This window comes from Emys orbicularis, chromosome 11 (genome assembly GCF_028017835.1).
Source record: "Emys orbicularis isolate rEmyOrb1 chromosome 11, rEmyOrb1.hap1, whole genome shotgun sequence".
Classification (NCBI taxonomy): Eukaryota; Metazoa; Chordata; order Testudines; family Emydidae; genus Emys; species Emys orbicularis.
The window spans coordinates 37,871,341-37,892,172 of NC_088693.1; the positions used below are offsets into that span (position 1 = coordinate 37,871,341).

The window sequence follows — 20,832 nt, forward strand, 5'->3', positions numbered from 1 at the left end:
TTATAAATTCAAAAGGCACTTTCCACAAATATCCTTCAATATATTCTTAACATTTATCATTTTTCTTTCCATTACTACTCGTAAAATTAATCACTAAAATACTGTAGAAAACATACACAAAACAGACAAGAACTCCACTGAACTTGCACACCAAGTTGGAGGGAGGGATAGCTCAGTGGTTTGAGCATTGGCCTGCTAAACCCAGGGTTGTGAGCTCAATCCTTGAGGAGGCCACTTAGGGATCTGGGGCAAAATCAGTACTTGGTCCTGTTAGTGAAGGCAGGGGGCTGGACTCGATGACCTTTCAAGGTCCCTTCCAGTTCTAGGAGATGGGATATCTCCATTAATTAACCACTCTCACCAAAGTCTCACGTGACCTTCCTAGTTCAAAAACCAGTCTCTATTCTTATCCCATTTAACCTGTCAGCCACTGTTGGCTTCCATGACCCTGTTCTCTCCTGGTTCTCCTCCTACCTCTTTAATTGTGCCATCAGTGTGCTCTTCAGAGGATCCTCCTCATCATTCCTCCAGCTTTCTGTGGTGATCCCACAGGGCTTTGCCCTGATCCCCTCTCCCTCTACACTTTATCTCTGGGTAATCTCATCTGCAAACACAAATTCAGCTACCATCTCTATGCTGACAACTCACAGATCTCTCTATTCCAGACCAGTCTCCTTCTGTCCAAACTAAAATCTTAGCCTGTGTCTCTAACATCTCCTTGTGGATGTCTAGCCACGAGCTCAAGCTCAACACGGCTAAAATAGAGCTCCGAGCCTTTCCCCAAGCTCTCCCAACCACCTGCTTTCTCAATTGCTGAACACAACACCACCATCCTGCCTGTCGCCCAGAGCTGTAACCTAAGCTTCAACTCAGACCTCTGTCTAGGTCCTCATATCCAGGCTATGTCTAAATCTTGCTGATTCTTTCTGCAAAACATCACTAAGATACAATCATTTCTACCCATCCACGCAGCTAAAACTCTCATCCACGCGCTCATCATCTCACATCTCGATTACTGCAACATCCTTGTCTCTGGCCTTGACATACTCAATCTTGCCTCACTTACATTCCATTCAGAATGCTGCTGCAAAGGTCATTCTCCTAGCCTGTCGCTTTGACCATGTCACCCCCCTCCGAGTCCCTCCACTGGAGCCACCTTCTCTATGACATCAAACATGAGTAGCTTGCATTAATTTTCAAGCTCCTTTATGGTATATCCGCACCCTACCTGTCATCACTCATTCACTATCGAGATGTTGACTGTTCACTCCAATCAGCCCACGGTGTCAGCCTCCATCACCCACCAGTTAAATTCCCTAAAAGCTCCTTTGTGCTTTCTCCCATGCTGGCCCTCATGCTTGGGAGGATTGCCCCATAAACATCTGCAAAATTACCACATTCTCCGCCTTCAAAACCCGCCTTTGTTATGACTCCTACATAACACCTGACAACAGTTAGGCTGTTGGTGTGCTGAGACCTCTGCCTATCGTGCTGACCAATACTGTCTCATTGTTTCCTTGTATTTCCCCATTGGGCTGTCTGTACCCATCTCTTGTCTCTTATGTTATGCTTAGATTGTATTCCCCTTGGGGCAGGGACCATTTTTGTTCTGTGTTTGTACAGCGCCTAGCACAATCAGGTCCTGGTCCATGACTGAGGGATCCAGGTGCTATGTTAACACAAATAATAATAAATGAACAATCCAAGCAAATTCATTTTTAAATGCAAGGAAATGGTCATGGTGAATTCTTTTCATTATCTGCCCAGCTTTAGAATCCAGGAACCGAGGGGGGGGGGGGAGTAAGAGACACTTTTGCCCCATCCTCTCCCCAAACCAAGTGGCCTTGCAACTGGGTGCACAGGGCTGCAACGCCACTGAAGTTTGGCTGTGGAGGCCACTCCACCATGACAGAGAGGCAGCTGGGCCAAATCTGAATGGCACTGGGACTCCATACACTAGGTCACAATGCCCAGAGCAGGGAGCAGGACCCAGCCTCATGGGACACTGTTGCTGCAGGGTGCACTCTCCCTACCATTCTTCCTCCCCCCGACCCCGTGGTAATTTTTTTGAAGAGTGGGAGGAGCTCATTTTCAGATTTTGACGCACGTCCCCTAAAAGCTCTGTGTGGCCCTGCTAGAATCAAATCAAAGAACCACTGAAACCAAAGTAGCTGCCAACCACCGATGTCACTGGAGTTGTGCTCACCTACACTAGCAGTGAAGTTTTGGTTCATTTTGGAGTGCACAGGTGAAATATATAATACCCAGCAATGTATCCTATAACAAACATGACTCATGAATAAGGAACAAACATTAATAGAGCTCATCCAACCTTCTAATGATCAGAACAGAGCTGCTGTTTATGACAACTGACTTGTGAAACTCATGTAACCAGGCTTTTCCTGGTTCAGCACTACTTCCTTAGTAAGCACACACAGAGACCATATTTCCCCTAAACAGAGACAGAGAAACAAGGCGACAGAAAGAAAAGACAATGGCTACCTCCCAGAGACCATATCTCCCCTAAATCAGGTGAGAGTTAAATTTTTCATGTAAACATTTTATTTATTCTGCTCAAACTTTTCTTTACATGACAACCTTAGACATAGAGGGGAAGAAAAGGAAACACTTTTCTGAATCTGATTCATTTAGAGTTACTGGTAAATGTTTCCAGTTCTGTGATATTTTGCCTTTTACAGTTGCCAGGGAAATACTTTCAGCTGTTTTTGAAACTTTGAGGAATAACAGGATACTTTTTTCTCTCCCTCTCATATGAGCTCACTGAGAGGCAGGGACTTAATCTACTTGCTGTGAGTCTGAAAAAAGTTGTTCTCGGTTTGGATTAGAAGTAATACTATTAACACAAGATTGCCACAAATGCAAGATTCTTGAAATGTGGCTGTGCACAGAAAGTGCTCCAAAGCTCCTGCTGGTTCAGGTATAGTACCACGAAAATATGTCTCTTCACTTTTTTCTTGGTGTTCACAGGAAACTTGCTAGAGATATTTAGTATTCACTTTGTCCAACACAGGTTTTACTCTCCACTTCTTTTGAGGTTTTACTGTTAAAAAGCGGAAGTGACATGTCTGTTCTGTGAGATGCCACTACATATTTACAACATTTTTCCTTCATCAGTGCATGATTTTGGAGAAGAAAATGAAATACCCCAAGCAGAACTGAAGAAAGTAAATTGACCATTAAGAAAAAGTATGTATTTGTGACTTTGCCAGCTAGAAGAGAGGAGTTGCCTCTCTGAAAGGCATTGTTTGCTGCAAGTGATAAGCTGTTTTGCTGATAAGAATCAATTTTCATTTCATTTAATGAAATGAAATTTTCTTATATTGGTGTGGGGAATAAGTTGAATTGCTAGGTACAGTAACTATAATACAATGGCTAAATCTGTGTGCTCCCATCTCCTGCTTGTGTCTGCCTGCATATAAGGTATGTGTCTGTTATCACCATTAGCCAGTGGAGTTGCTCCTTCAGATCAATGGGTGGCGGTCTGTGCTTTTGGTCCAGAAACATCATAAGTTCTATCACAACTGATGACCTTGGTAGGGAGCTCATTACATAAAGCCAGCTCATTTCATGCACTTTACAGAGAAACATAATAGTACTGACTACAGTACTAGCTGTTTGAAAAATGGAATTTTCCTTTCACAGGACATTTTCACAATTCAAAATTACTTTCCATTCCAAACTGGAGCCAAAAGTCAAAATGTCAGAATTTTTCACAAAAAATGAAGAATTCTGAAAAGTTTCAAATTGGAAATGTCAAAACAGAAAATTAGGACATTTTCAATCAAAATGAAATGATTTGATGTAAAATTATTCTTTCAACTCAATGCTTCAAAATGAAAAAAATTTCATTCCAAAATGTTGATTTGAAACAAAGCAAAATGATTAGACTGAATTTCAGTGTAAAGGTTTGTTTACACTGTACACTCCTCATGGCAGCGAGTCGAGTACATATGCTGCAAGCTCCCCCCAGCACAGGCATAAATAGTAGTGTAGATGGTGAGACACTGCTTAGGTGAGTAGAGACACTAGAACCTTAGGGTATGTCTACACTGCAATTAAACACCTGCAGCTGGTCCATGTCAGCTGACTCAGGCTCATGGGGCTCGGGCAATGGAGCTGTTTAACTGCAGTATAGATGTCTGGGCTCAGACTGGAGCCTGGGCTCTGGGACCATCCCACCTCACAAGGTCCCAAAGCCCAGCTCCAGCCTGAACCTTAACATCTATACCTCAATTAAACAGCCCCACAGCCTGATCCCCTAGAGAGTCAGCTGACACAGGCCAGCCATGGGTGTTTAATTGTGGTGTAGACACACCCTTAGAGTGTGTACCCTCCATGGTTCTCTACACCCCAAGCAGTGCCTCACCCATCTGCACTATGATAAACCAGAATTATTTTTCCAAAGAAGCTGATTAGAATAAAGGTCAAAGACAAAGGCAGTGAAAATGCAACATTCTTTTGTGTATACGTAAGTTTACATACTAGAATTCCTTGTTCTACAGTACAAAGGAAATATACTTAACCACACTGAGCAAGCATTTGTTTATCTAGTTCAGTATCCTCTCCCCACAACTGAGATCACAGAGGACAGCAAAGTTAAGCAACACAAACTAGTATATGTATGTATTCTGTTCTGCAACACTTATGTGCAACACCTTGCAGTGCAAGAGGCTGCACCCACTTCCACCAAAGATACTTACATGAAGACCAACATACGTGCAACAGAGGCCACTCTAGCTATAGACAAATGAGGAAACCGCCTAGGGCAGCAGATTTCTGGGCAGCTCTCTAGGGTGGCAGATTTGGTCCAGCTGGCCCTCCATCATAAGAGAGAATCAGCTAGGCCAAAACTGAGTGGCATTGCAACCCAGGGGGCCCAGTCACAACACCACTCACTTAAATTTGCCCTGGCTGCCCTTCTGTCATGATGGAGGAGCATCTGGGCCAAATTTACTGTCCTAGGAGGGGGCAAGCACAATGAAGTTTTGCCAAGGGCAGCAGACTGTCTTGAGCAGCCTCTGACAAGCAGCCACATTAGCTAGGAAATCAGGCAAAAGGTCTGGGGTATATGGGTCCTTGTGTTTCAGGGCATAAAGGGATTACATGTGGGGATAAGAAAGGAACACCCCTCCCTTCCACAATACAGAACAGGATAAATGCACGTGCTTTGCTTTTGCACTGTTTGGGGGTTTTTTTTGTCTTCTTCCTGATGGAGAATTTGGCCAGACTGTACGTAGCAGCAATGACTTCCTGCAGCAGTGAGATAGCAGTATCTATATGCAGTGTATAAAAATACTACATTACCTTCTATCTGTTTAGCAGGTCTCCCAGATTATTTCATTGTGTCTTCTGTTTTCTGTGTCATGGCCCTAGATGGGGAGGCACAACCAGTTGTTTTTCACTCAAGTTATGATTGTATAGAATGCTGGTATGTCCATTGTTAATTATTTATTAATTAATTATTAATTATTTACTTATTATTTATTATTATTATTGCAGTAGATCCCAAAATGTGGTAGACTGTTACCAAACACAAAAGACAACACGGTCAGATTCACTTCTTAACGAGCAGGGATGCAAATTGCACCCTACTGAACTCATGGGACGAATGTACTGGAGGGGAAATTTACTCCCTGAGGGGGACAAGTGGCAGAACTGCCACCATCCTCCTTTGGGACTCTGTCTGGGAAAGACAGTCTTAGATTCCAGCTGGGAGGAGCACTGCTAGTGGAGCATCCCCGGAAATGCATAATCCCAGTAATCAGCATATTTGTGATTATAATTATCTATTTATTTGTACTTGTATTACCATAGCACCTGGGAGCTCTAGTCATAGATCAGGACCCCATTGTGCGATGTGCTGTACTGGTCTGCTCCCTTCCATGATGGCCCTGCCCACATTTTTGGGCTGCTGCAAAGAGGAAGGTTGGGGGTGGCTTGTGCAGCTGTACCCCTGCTCCTCATAGACCTTGCACTACCAGTTGCTTTATTGTGCTAGTGCAAATCAAGGGGTGAGTGCAGCCCAGTCTTGTAAGTCTCCTTCTATACAGCCTTCATTTTTGCTGCCCTGCTCTAGACTGTTTACATCTCAACTATGTCTCCTTTGGAGTTGAGGCTATGAAAAGGGGAGGCAGTGTCCAAGGGTCCTTTTATTCTGTAGAATCCCATCATAAAATGTTTGCTATGTTAGCTTTTGTCCTCATTTTAATACAAACAATAATCCTATAGGTGCAGAACACTGAGGAAGCCACTTCACGGAGCTGTGTCCTCTCCTGTTTAAATAAACTCGGAACAAAAGTGGGGGAAAGCCTCCCTTCATTGGTTCTTTCTGTTTCAGGGGAAAAGGGACTAGAAGTCTTTAGTGAAAATGTTTTTCTACATCCTCATCTTTCTGGCCATCTTCTATTTGTGGTGGAGATGGAGGGCACAAGATGGGCAGAAGATTAGAGATCTCACAGACAAATATATATTCATCACTGGATGTGACTCAGGATTTGGAAATCTGGCAGCAAGGACTTTTGACAAGAAAGGATTTCGAGTTCTTGCCAGTTGTCTGACTGAAGTGGGAGCAGTGGAGCTAAAAGCAGCAACCTCAGAGCAGCTCCAAACAGTGCTGCTGGATGTGACAGATCCAGACAATGTTAGGAAGGTGGCAGAGTGGATTAAAGCTGAAGTGGGGTCAGCAGGTGAGTGACAGAAGATCTGGATTCTTTCCTATGTAGCCTCTCCCCAAGTTGTGGTTCCTCCTTGATGCTTGCTTCTTGGAACAACTGGCTTCTCCCCTCTCCTCACATGGGGTGGGTCCTGAGTTCTTTTTAGTGATGCTGGTGTCTCCACCCAAGATGACTCCTCACTGTGCCTGTGACACAAGGTTGCTGTCCCTGGAGAACATTAATTCTACCATTGCTAGTAAGAAGTAATCCCAGCACATGAAAAACAATTAAATACATCAACATAAACCCCAGTAAAGAAATGACAAATCCAAAAATAACAATATAACAGCAGTGACCTTTATTGGGAACAGGAAAATAGGATCTGGGGAAGGAAAGGGTTAGGGTTGACTAATAAGTACTAAAACATGAATAAATCAACCAGTTCCCCACCTCTTGACATGCTCAACACCTCCTAGCCCCCATTGGCACATCCCAGGTAGGTGGTATGCTGGGGATGAGTTTGGAGATGAGTGTTGTAGCACTGTTGGCTGGCTAAAACAAAAAAAATGGTCCTCTTACAGTGTCTTTACCCCTAGGTGTGAAAAGTCCTGTCATGGCTCCCTGGTCGGGAGTCCAATGGAGGTCTTGGTGGGTTGGATCTCTGCCACTCTGGACACTGGTCTCTGCAGAGCTGGAACTGGCTGACCCATGCACTAGATTCCACAGCAATTCAAAGATTCTCCTTTGTGGGGGGGAAGTTCATCAAAGAGCCCCTAAGTTGTTCTGCTTCTCACTCTGCTCCCAAACTCAAAACTGAAACAAAAACTGGTCCCTTTGTCTCTGAGTCAGGAACAAAGCCCCATCCAGGGGCTGAGCAGCCCTGGCTCATCACCGGCCCATGATATCACTGGCCATGATATGGGCTCATCACTCGTCATGTCATCACTGGTCATGTCATGTCATCACTGGTCATAGCATCACTGGTCATATCATCACTGGCCTATATCACCTCATCCACAAACCACCCTATTGGGCTCAGCAAGAGTTCCTAAACCATTCTATCCCCACCCCTGACTCCAAGCATGCTTGGAAATGGTGTCAGAGGGCTCTGGTAGCTATTATTGTTATAGTCCACAGGGTAGGAACCCTGGGAGGCTCAGTTGAGAGTTCCAGGAGCTGAGCAAACTCCAAGGAGAGGTTACACTTACATGAATTGCAACCGTTTAATAGGCATGGATAAAAACTGCAAAATAGATCCTACTGGATATTTGTTTGAAATTTGTATTTGGCTGTGTTGTCCCTTTTGTATCTTTCCACAACTATTCTAGTGGATGGCGTCACTGGAAGGAATTTTTGTGGATACAGCTAATTTTAGGTGAATATTGGAGAACATTATTGGAAAGCAGACAAATATTCACAATGGAAACTGAATTTCATTGACTTTGATGGGACTGTTTATGTGTTTCAAGCTAAGCACATCCTTAAGTGCATTGCTGGATCAGTGCCAGAGTAGTCAGCACTTTTCAGAACGAAGTCCCCTGTTAGAGAACAGAACAGCTTAGAAAAGAGACAACTAAAGGAGGGATATGAGTAAGGTCTATAAAATCATGAATGGTGCAGAGAAAGTGAATAGGGAAGGGTTGTTCACTCCCTCACATGACACAAGAACCAGGAGTCCCCCAATGAAATGAATAGGCAGCAGGTTTAAAACCAACAAAAGGAAGTACTTCTTCACACAACACAGAGTCAACCTGTGGAACTCATTGCCAGGGGATGTTGTGAAGGCCAAAAATATAACTGGGTTCAAAAATAGATAATTTAATGGAGAATAGTTCCATCAACATGGCTATTAATCAAGATGGTCAGGGATGTAACCCCAAAGCTCTAGGTATCCCTAAGCCTCTGACTGCCAGAAGCTGGGAATGGATGACAGGGAATGGATCACTTGATAATTGCCCTGTTCTGTTCATTTCCTCTGAAGCATTTGACACTGGCCACTATCGGAAGACAGGATTCAGAGATAGATATAGCATTGGTCTGAACCAGTATGGCCATCCTTTTGTTCTTTAACTATACTGTGAGAGCTATGTGCAGAGTTAAAAGATTTTTTAATATTGAATACTCACAACAAACTGCATCATTTTCAAACAGGAAAAGAGACATAATTCATTGAACAAATTATTCATTTACGTATTAATCACCTAGATCAGTTATTTATCCAGCCATAAAATAATATTTCATATGCAATCCCACATTAACTAGCCAGAGGCTACCTTCATAGGACCCAATTCTGATACTGTTACTCATGTTAATTGATTGATTGCTTTGATTTCAATGGGGCCACTGGTGGAGTAAAAGCACTACTCAGAATTAAGATAAAACAGAATCTGGCCCTTTGAACCATGCAGCCTGGAACTTGCAACATGCACCTTCCAGGCTAACCTCCCTCTCTCCCTTTTTAATTGCTTATAACTTGCTCAAACAAATTGTTTTGAGGTTGAAATGTTCAGTGTTTGGTCTAAACCCAAAGGTGATTTTTTTTCTGTAATGTTGGAGGAATATCCGTTCAATTGCTTTTGAGTTTTGTGATGATACGAAAAATACACTTTCCTGTGTCAATATCAACCTTTCAACTCACATAACTCAAATGATGGAAGAACAAAACTTCAGACTTATCTTGTTTGAAAGTCTTCACTGAAATGTAAAAAATAACCCAAGTTTGAAAATATCAGTTCAGGATTTTTAAAGTTATGAATCTTTAAAGCTGGCAATTTCACACCTGTGTAACAGAAGAATTTTTTGGACACATTTCCAAAGAGAAACCTGAGCTCAGCTCTCAGAAACTCAGGTCTAAGGGCAGCTGAGTTAAGAAAGCAAATAGGCCAGAAGCTCCTATAACTAGTAGAACTACAAATCTGTTATGCCAATTTTAATACCATCACCTTTGTTAGGTGGTGATTTATCATACTACATAGCTGTGACTAAAGAGAAGCCAGGATATGGGAGTTCCTTTGGGGAATAAATATTTTCTGGATGGAGCACCCATACAAAAAAGATGCCTAAAACAGTCCTGTAATTCAACTTTAACTGCTCTGTCAATACAGAAATAGATACAAGAGAAGCCATGAGTAGAGAGTCTACAGAATGACTGCGAGATTATTGTAACTAGGAGATGCAAGCCTTCCACTACAATGAAATCGTGGGTGGGGGACACATGATATTGATGTTTCCCATTTATTGTGCTCTCAGCTGTTTTCAAAAAGATTGACTTCAATTTTGGTTGCAAGTCTAGGTCTCTTATATTATCCAGACCAGCTCACCCCACCCTGATATTCTGGATAGTTTACTTTTAGCTGTGTCAAAAATATTATAACTCCTTGGTTTCTAACACCTCACTGCCCCCCAGACTTCCAAAGCCCCCAGATTTCCCACCCGCCCACCTTCAAAGGTCATAAAAGGAAAATGTTAACACAGTTTGTGAAGTGGCCTGGAAAGAGTGGTGGTGAAACGCAAGCATCAGGTAAAATGGTGAAGGCTGCAGGAGATCTAGAGGTCCCTGCCCATCTTGTAATCCGTCTGGTTCTCAGACAGTTCTTGATGAGTTCTCAGTCGGTTTGGCTCCTCTTTATGTTACATAGATGTGAATATTTGCTTCCTAAATCACTACTTTAATTTTTTGTTTGTTTCTGTGCAGGTCTGTGGGGGCTGGTCAACAATGCGGGGATTATGGGACCATCAGCGCCGACAGATTGGTTGAATATTGAGCACTTCAGAGCACCAATTGAAATTAATTTAATTGGCCTCATAAATGTTACATTACATTTGCTTCCCTTGGTAAAAAAGGCCAGAGGGAGACTAGTAAATATATCCAGCACTGGAGGCCGCCTGGCAGTCTGGGGGGGTGGCTATTGTCCTTCCAAGTTTGGGGTGGAAGCATTTAATGACAGTTTAAGGTACAGTAATGTTAATTTTGAGGAAATAATACATTTTCGATAATGCTGAGAGACTTGATAGTGAGTTAGTACCCAGCAGAGGGGTGACTGTCTCTTCATGCTAGTTGGGGAGTCTAGCTAAGAATTAAGAGGCCTTATTGGGTCTGATTCTCATTTACACTGAGTCTAGATGACTGCAGTACGCATTGCAATTGGCATAATTTAAAATGCAAGATCACTTATAAAGTGTAGGCAGTCCCAGAAGCGCTAGCCTGAGGAAACACCTGCCAGATAGTTGCATGTTATGGTTAAAGTTATCCTAACAAAGTTGGGGTGCAACTATTGCTTTTTCCTCAAGCCTCTTCAACTAAGTAGGTGTGCTTTTCTCAGTCATTTAACCCTGATTTTTTGAAGGTAGGGGGTTTTTTGGGGGGGGAGGGTGTTATTTGTGATTGTTTTTTAAACAGGGCACAGCAAGATATTCCAGAATGCCTGGACTAAGAGCAGAACTTCATGTAATAGACAGACAGTCTTATGGATGGGTGAACCAACTCAGATAAAAGAAGCAATGACCCATATTTTTGTTTAAAACTAAAACAAAAGGCAACTTTTGAAGTTTAAAATGTGTGTGGTTTTGTAGCCTTGTGTGTATAGCCCCCTTTGTGTATCACTGCAAAGGACTTCAAATAAATAAAAACAGTGGCTGCTTCCCTGTGACCTCTACACACTGGCCCACTACTAGATAACACTTACTTATAGTTTGATCTTGGCCTTCCCAATATGCACAGTGAGCTACAGAGATAGGAAGAGAACATGAGTGCAGATATAAATACATCAGCTATTAACAATGCTGTCTAAAATAGCAATGACATCCTTAACTGGCTGTTTCTGCAGACGGGACATGAAAGCTTTCGGAGTTAAGGTTTCTTGCATTGAACCTGGGCTGTTCAAAACTGGACTATCCAATCGAAAAAAGATCATCGAAGAAAGGGAGGCCATTTGGAATCAACTTCCTCCTGCCATTAGAAAACAATACGGAGAGGGGTATGTACAGAAAGGTGAGACATTACTTGATTATTTTGTATTGAAGGGCCCGTGTCATTTGCAGCATCACGATCCTTGGAAAATTGCCCAGACTTTTCTGATTTACAGTGAACCTCTTTCTTCTGAAATTTGACATAAAAATGTAAGCTTAAAATGCTAGACATCATAGAATGACTGTGCACAAAATAATCATTATTTTGTTCCTTCTGCCCATGATAGTGCCTACGATTTCATCTGAGTTTTGAATGTTCAGCTTGGCATGTGACCCTTAAACAACAAACATGCATAGGCACATACCTTTGACCCAAAGATACAAGCAGAAACAAATGATAGGGGAGGGAAGCAATGTGTGTGTCTTTCCTACTACTACCAGTTTTTGGTAATTCAAATAGTCCAAGGACAAACCTTCTTTGCTCCTATTAGATACTATGGTGATGGAACCCATGGAAAAAACCTAAGGCCTCATTCTGGCAATAGGCTCTGCATGGACAGATCCCTGCACCTGCAGAAAGCTCACTGCAGGATCAGCTCCTCTGATAGATAGATTATTTCTGAATCCATCTTGAAATGGGATCTGCTTATCTGATAACCCTTGGAACTTCCCTACACTCTCCTCCCCTAGTTCCTTTCTCTACAGCTGCCTTTTGTATCTTCTCCCACCCCAGTGAGCCAGATTCACTGCCGGCATCAGCAGGTGTGACTCCACTCAAGTCAATGAAGCTGCACCCATTTACACCAGCACTGAACCTGGCACCAGAAATGTCTATGTCCCCTTCAGTTCTACTTCTGTCTCTTCCTTCTGAGCAAATGACGAATTGACTTTCCTCAGACATCATAAGCCAGGTTCTGCCACCCTTGCTCAGGTTAAGTAGTGCCCTACTCCACAAGTTAAATCAATAGGAATATTCAGGGAGCAAATTACTACTCAGCTTGAATAAGAATGGCCAGACTTGGCTTTTAATATGGACCGCTTTTCCTCCTTGGCTTGGGGAGAACAGCAAGTGCCATTTGGCTCAGTCATGCCAGAATTGAAAATCAAAGTAACCATCACAAATGCACACTGAGGAAATGGGATAGAATTCGCTTTCCTTTCCTTTAGGTCCTGCCACTAAAATGAAGCCCTCGTTGATTTTTTTGCAGATGCAGCAAGGAAAGAAAAGCTGGTTCAGATGCTTCAGAACACAAACCTCTCACTGGTTGTGCAATGTATGGAGCATGCTCTAACAAGCATTAATCCTCACTCACGTTACACTGCAGGCTGGGATGCTAAGCTTCTTTGGATCCCCCTTTCAAGCATGCCTGCAGCAATACAGGACTTTGTACTCCTGAGAAACAAAGCAGATCTTGCAGACCCAACTGCAGGGTGAATTCTCCTCCTCTATTTACACTTTCCCATTCAAATGGGGATGGCCCAGCTGTCTGAGTCAACAAGGACCAGCCCTTTATTTTAGCCCTGTGCCTGCTGAGCCAAACTGAGCCTGACACCTATTTTTTTATATTTCTAACAGTTTTAGAGTGTCTGTTTCTCAAATCTGTGATACATATTATAGCCATATTTTTAATCTTATGTATAAGTCAGGCCACATTTATCAAAGAATCAATAAAAAATGGAAAGGTTGCAAAGAAGTGACTGATCCTTCATGTGTCATCTAGCTTTAAGTGCATAAAGCGTTAGGAATTGGGCCAAAAATCACCAACTACAAACCTTACAATATTTCGTGTAGGATTTTTCTTTATTCTGGAAAATATGAACTAGAGAGGCCAAAATGACCAGTGATTTGGGGGGCTCACCTTGTGAAACCTCAAAGATGCCAGATTTGCAGTCAGTACCGAGTACCCACACTCAAGTTGGGCACTTAGTAACTTCTGAAAAATGTAGGCCTCAGTCTTTCGATGAAATTATTTCCAGGCAAAGAGACGACAACCTTGGTTTTGCTAAGTGCTGAGTGACTCCTGCAAGGGGGCTTTAACTTGTGTTAAAGTACATGGGAAATGAGGGCACATAGTACATGACAGGAGGAGCTCAGTATTTTGCAGGATTGGGCTCCTTTCGAATTAGACATGACCAGAGTGCTCCAGAACAGCACAAAATTACCTCAAGTCATAACTGTTTAGTGGTTTGCCCAGAAAGTGGTTTCCCATTGGGCAGAAAACTGGCCAATGGCAAAGCCAAACGCTTTCTTTGGCCTGGTGAGTTGTTGTGACATGACTTGGCTAAACATTAAGCCACCCAGTGCCTGTCTAAATATTGCCGGTTTTCAATTTAACTTCTCTGGAGCTTGCAAGGTATGACTCTGCTTTCTGACTGCAGCTTGTATTCAGTCATTAGTGTGTTGAGTTCATTTATATTTTGCATGAACAGAATTGTATGGTTGTTATTTCCTATTAGAACAAATTTGAGGTGTGCTGTACATATGCCTGTGGCTTAGCTATTCTTACTGCAGTGAGTATTAGTGGGCCTGCTATTGTAGATTTCTTTTAAAAATATTTGTACTCATGAAGGCAAAGTGGTGGGAAAGCAAACTCTTTTTATTTAAATCATAAGCCAGATAGCTGCAATGTGAGCATCCACATGTTGCCACCCCAATAACCTTAGCCTAGGCCTGGAAAAGCTGCTGGTTTTTTAAGCTAGAGGTCAGTCGGTCCTTATGTTAGCCAAGTCTTCGGCCTCTGCAGAACTGAGAGCACCAGATTGTGCTTATGTGCTGCTTGTCCACAGAACTGAACTGAGATCTTTAGATTCATATCACTTAGGAGACTTGAATTCTATTTCCAGATGTTAAAGGAAAGTATTTTATACACTGAGGGCAGGTCTACACTGCCACTTAAGTCGATATAACTTATGTCACTCAGGGATGTGAAAAAGCCACCCCCCCTTGAGCGACGCAAGTTACCATGACCTAAGCGCCGTCCACATCGGCGCTATGTTGGCAGGAGACACTCTCCCACCAACATAGCTTCCGCCTCTTGCCAAGGTGGAGTAATTATGCCAATGGAAGAGAGCTCTCCCATCTGCACAGAGCATCATCACCAGATGCACTATAGCAGTGCAGCTATGCCAGTGTAGCACTTCTGGTGTAGACTAGCCCTGAGGAAACCAGACCCAGGCTGTTGGAGTGATTAAGGAAGCAAAGAAAATGAGTTGTATCTAAACAATAGAAATAATCCTGAATACATCAGTGCCACTGCTCTGATCTTCATTATTTATATAGCCAACTATACCTGAGTTTGCATCAGTTCCTTCAGAAGCTCATTCATACTGTCACCTGCTGTGATATCACAGATCTATGAAATCTGAAAGTGAAAGTAAGGAATAAACAGAGTTTTGGGAGTGGGTAAGATGATCCTAGATGAGATCCTAAATGTGCCTTATGTAATGTAGCTATTTGAACAGCTGGCTCTTCCCCAAATATATTATACTACATCATATAAAGGGCCAGATTCTGCTGTCAGCAACACCATTGTAACCAAACTCCTCATTTACTCCAGTGTCAATGAGAACAGTATTTGGCCAGTGACGTACCGGAAATGAGCAAGCCACAGTTCCTTTCTCTGCTGCGGTAAAAGTAATTAATAAAAAAGAGCTGAAATTATTATATTTTTATGGAAGTAAAACATGGTTTCTGCTTCTGATTAAGTGCCTGTATTCCCTGCAATGTTAATGGAATTGCCTGTATGTAATAGCAGAACTTTTCCCAGTGACATTATGACTTTTCCTATTGCTCTTTTCCAGACATTTGAACTCATGTAGCTTTATGCAAAACTGGTCTTCAACTCTATTCTAATCCAATTGCCAGAACCATTTTTAACAGTTTGTTCCTCAGCTTGAGACAGAAAGAAAAACAACTGGACAGAATCATCTACGGCCCATATTCTGGACCAATATCTAGCAGCCACTTGTAATAGTAAATGATTCAGAGAATACTCCATTTAAAATTGCATTTTAATCAAATTTTTTTATTGTCTCAATACCCTCTTCTGCTACCTCCTTCCTTTAATACAATATTTACTACATCTAATGAATTGATTTGTTTGGTTATTATGTAAAATTAGTCAGTGGCCCTTCCTCCTTGTAAAATTTATTTCTGGGATGAACCTAAATAATTTTTTGTGCAGCTAAAGAGTTCTTTCGAGGGTTGACCTTCAGGCCACTACATTATGCAATACCTAAAACATTAAATTATCTGTTTACCTAGTTGCACATTAGCTTAAAGTGCTGGGGTATTTGAACCCCACGAAAGGCATTTTGCACACCAAAGCCTGTGTTAAGGATGTTACCATTCCCCATTGATTCTTAATTCTGCATAGTGTTATTAAACTACTTACGGGTACTCAGCTAGTTAAACTGTACACATAGAATATTGCATACGGCGTGCATCATGTTGTGGAAATAACTTTTAAACTGGAGTCTTCCATTCTAACAGTTGGGCTACTCCAGTTGAATATTTCATTGAAGAGAAAAAAAACTATCATTCTTAGGGTTAGCTTGTGGCCAACTCTGTGATAAAAGGGTGTACAGAAAGGGCCCAGAAAGTTTCCTCCTATTTCCTTGTGCCCCTGTGCAGAGCGCTGGCACAGGCACTGTCCTTCTGCCTACACCCCCTCCTCCTTCAAACACACTTCTTCCAAAAAGGAAAATAGATGAAAGAGAGAATTCAGAAACACGAAACCAACAAAACACAAGCTAAAGTAAGCTGCTTATTGAGGGCCAGACTGTGACATCAATACTCCCACTGAATAGTGACCGGCGGCTTGTCTACACAGGAGAGTAAGGCACTCTATGGGGGTGTTATTTCTAAAGCACACTAATATGTTGCACTTGAATTGGTCCATGTAAACCCCAGTGATGTACACTAAAGGTTCCCTAGTACACTTTAACATAATGCTGTTTCAAATGGCAGAACGTTAAAGCACACTAGGGAATCTTTAGTGCACACCAGCAGGACCCATTACTCTTTAAGTAGTCCCACTGACTGCTCAAAGACTAAAGCACTGTTTGACATGAGTGAGGGTGTCACAGTCTAGCCCTTTGTGTTTTCTTGCATCTTAGCCCTCCATATTTTCATCATTCCCTTTCCCCACCTTCAGTCTATTTAGGACTCAAGGGCTCCAGCCTGACCCCAAACATCTACACTGCAATTTTATAGCCCGGCAGCCCAAGCCCCGGGAGCCCAAGTCAGCTCTCATGGGCCAGACCTGGGTGTTTTATTGCTACGTAGACATACCCTATGTTCCTACAGCCTCTCTCACCTCTCAGAACAGAAAGCTTGGTGACATTTGGCCAGTCCTCAGTGAGTGGGTACATGCTGCTTCCCTGCTCATAAACCACTACAAACATGAACGGTCTGTTACTCATTCAGGGGCTGAAAATGGGAATGAGAAATATTAACCTTGATCAGTGACGAGGCGGATCAGTGTCCGCCAGGATACTGGCAACCTGCAGGGCAATTCGGTCTCCCTCTCAGAGTTTTTTGGGGGGGTCTCTGTGATTTAATCTTCTGCTGGTTTTGATCCTAGGAAGCTGGGGACTCTCATTCTGTAATTAGATTTAATTGGTACTTCTTAGCCTCACATTTTGACCAGCACCCAAGATGTGACTAATCTTTCACTAGCTGGGAGAAAGTCTGCACTCAATAACAGCAGCAAAAGGGCTAGACTTGCCCAGCCTTGCTTGGGTGCACCAGGGGCACCCTGTTCTGTGTTCCCTTACAGGAGTTTGACATAGTGCCTTCAAAGAGTGCATGTGGGGCTCTCTGCTAGGACATCTGCTGGTGCTACCTACCCCAACGGGAGCAGGAAGGTGTGGAGTGAAAGTGAGACCAAGGCCTCCTTCAACATTAACCTCCACACCCATGTTGAAAATGTACCATTCATTCCTCTTTTCCCGTCTCCCTCTTGACCAGTACCTAATCCATGACAGACCTTTACCTCTCACACAGTAACTACTTACTGTAGTTTCCTCAGTAGCCTTTTGTGAGGGACTTTTACAAAATCATTTTGAAAGTCCAGATCAATTGTATTGACCGGTTCTCCTTTACGCACTATTTAGTTGACTCTGCCAAAGAGTTCTAGTAGACTGGAAAGACAGTTTTCCTTCCCATATCATATCAGACTGTAATTATTTTTTAACTTATTAACATGACACTGAAGTACGACTCACTGGTCTGTTATTCCCACAATCACCACCTTTTTCACATTGATTACTTTCCAGTGATCTGATGTAGTGACTGATTTTAATTAACTTGAAGGTATTTTAATAATATTTTGCACTCCTAAGGCATCTTTCAAGCTACAGCTCTCAGAGCTTGTTATCATCTGCGATTAATTAAGCCTCATAACACCCCCTGAGGCAGGTAAGTCTTTAAAATAAAATAAAATAAATTAATGGAGATATCCTATCTCCTAGAACTGGAAGGGACCTTGAAAGGTCATCAAGTCCAGCCCCCTGCCTTCACTAGCAGGACCAAGTACTGATTTTTGCCCCAGATCCCTAAGTGGCCTCCTCAAGGATTGAACTCACAACCCTGAGTTTAGCAGGCCAATGCTCAAACCACTGAGCTATCCCTCCCCCAAATGTCTATATTACAGATCAGAAACCTGAGGCACAGAGAGATGACAGGACTTGCTCAGGATCATACAGCAAATAAAAGTAGCTCAGGGGTAGGGAGCCAATTTTGGTTGGATGTATTCTTGAAGATTTCATCATATGACATGATCTTTAATTAAAGATTAATCTTTAATTCCTGAAGACTCCAGGCCAATCCTGGAGGGTTGACAACCCTACTCAGAGGTCCTGACTCCCACTTCCCTATTCCAGCCAATATACCACACTCCCTGACATTATAACCATGGTGTACGAAACATATACCTTAAAAATGTCTGTGTGTCTAGCATGAATAATGTTGAATTCTTTTTTGCGCCTGGGGAATGTACATCTCATTTCCTTTCCCAATGCCAGCCTTCAAGCGCTGTCATTTTTCCTTGTACTTTTTCAGACCTAGAGATTCGATTACAAAATAAGCCTGTGGAAGTGGTGAGAAATGCCAGCTTTCAACGACGGCATTCTGTAAACGACAAGCTGTCTTGGACCAGGCTCTACACTCTCTCTCGGCGTGTCGCAGCCCGAGCTCGCATTTTGCCTAAGTAATTTCCATTCTGTTGTGTTCTCTCATACCTCGTGTTCTGAGAGTGCTCGGGAGACTGACAAATTATCTCTGTCACAGGTGAAAAAGCTCCCTGTGTGGAAGAGTGCCATTTAGTCACTGATTGGGGAAGCTAAGCAGGACCTTTACACCCCTCCAAAAAGATTTCACACCATTCAGAACCCAGGATCCTCAGCATAAACAGTCAGTACTGAGTCTCCTTTTAGACTTTTTTCTACAACACCTGTTTTCAGTCAGGGGAGGCCCATGACGTCTCAAAATAAGGATGCAACCTGACAGCAAAGAGACCTAGAGGAATGCTCCTCCAGGAATAGCCTGGGACTTCTGATGGGAAATAGTGCAGTGGGGGGTCATTTTAACTATGTTTTGCATTACACATTGTATATACTGACAATGTTAAATCATATGTGACAGACATTTTGAATCTTTGGGCAGGTCCAGACTGCCAGGCATGTACTGGGGAGCCATTCATCAGTCACCTTTATAGTCAGAGAGAGAGGTGGAGTGAGAAAGAAGCAGCAGAAGAGAGAGACTATGAGAACGAGAAGAAGAAAAGGTACAATTGGAGAGAGAAATAAAAAAGGGAGGAATGTCAACAAGGATTGTCCTACAAAACAAGCACAAACATCTTCTTTCCATCTACCCCTAAACCAAAAACCATTAAAATAGCAACTCACAGAGTAAGGGCTCAGCATTGTAAGGGCTGCACAAACTAGCTCCTAATTATTTTAAATAAAAGTTTAAATTCAGTGAGATTCAGTGTAATTCCCACCCAGGGGGGAAAAAAATCCACCTCCACAATGCTGTATGCTAACACCGGATTTAAAATATAAATAAATATATAATGCATTAACCCAAGTCCCCAGGGCAAAGTCACAAATCCACATAGTGTTTTGAATGGTACAGTTTGATTCAGGAGTTCTAATGTAGCTAAAAGACACATATATGTTCATAGAGCCAGAGAGGTCTCTATTGGCTACATCACACAGCAGGCACAGGAGTAGGCATTTTTCTTTCCAGTTTAAATTTTCACTCAGTTAGGTTCAGATCACCTTTCACAAGCAGTTTATGCATTCATTTCAAAATCCAGAACTGTCCAGCCTATCCTGCCTGGGGCAGCTCTGCCTCTATGAGGGTGGAGGATATGTAGGTCTGAGGATAAAAGAGTGAAGGACAACAAGATACAGGTAGAAAACTCTTTTGCATCCAAATCCAAAATGTAGCTCACAAGGTTGTGTGGCACCGAGGGGGGCGAGGGGAAGCTTTGGGCCAGCTTATAGAAGTTTGTTAGCTGTCATACATCTGTGTGGATTCTTTTCCCAGATGGGGATTTTAGCTCTCACAGATTCTAAATGTTTTATTTTTTTTAAAAAAGTTGCTGTCAACTTCGTAGATACATCATTTATTCTAGGGATCAGAAATAGGCAACGTAGATCAGAAAAAAGAATTGGCCCTAACCATGATCAAACACAAGAGTTTATTTTCCTCACTTTTTGTGCCTACAACTCCAATCAACGCAAACAGAAATTGTGCACATGTATAGGGGGAAAAAACAAGATTAATTCCCAGAGGGCTTGATCCAACTCCTGTTAAAGTCAATGGAGGAACTGAAATCAATGGGAGTTGGATCAGGCCTCTAAATGGGATAAATTCTATCTCCCTAATGAGTCTTGACAATCTCTGTGCTTTGGGAATTACTGTATTTAGGCCAACAAAGCTTAGACAACTTAGGTGGGATACACAGGCATTTAGAATACACATAAGATTAATTCCTGGTAAGAGACTAAAATAGTCAACAGAATGTAAGTCATAATCAACAGCAGGGAGTTGTACCGGGCTTGTCAGCTATTGTACAGTGATCACACAGTACCACAGAGTACAGAATCTACGCTGAGACTTTCAGCAAGGTATCACTGTGCAGATCCTACTGAAAAGCCTTGTGAATTAAAATTTGCAACAACTTCTTCACTCCAGCACTAGCTGTAACTGGCAAAGACACTGTTCTCTTGGAATCTTATA

The 20,832-nt window shown here is 42.4% G+C and overlaps 1 protein-coding gene across 1 annotated transcript; it reads left to right on the forward strand.

Moving 5' to 3' along the window:
* Positions 1–2,472: 2,472 nt before the first annotated feature.
* DHRS9 (dehydrogenase/reductase 9) lies at positions 2,473–13,236 on the forward strand. Its single transcript, XM_065413364.1, has 5 exons — positions 2,473–2,532; positions 6,359–6,707; positions 10,369–10,627; positions 11,501–11,664; positions 12,791–13,236. The coding sequence occupies exons 2-5, from the start codon at positions 6,389–6,391 to the stop codon at positions 13,015–13,017; spliced, it is 969 nt and encodes a 322-aa protein (XP_065269436.1). The 5' UTR covers positions 2,473–2,532; positions 6,359–6,388; the 3' UTR covers positions 13,018–13,236.
* The last annotated feature ends 7,596 nt before the right edge of the window (positions 13,237–20,832 follow it).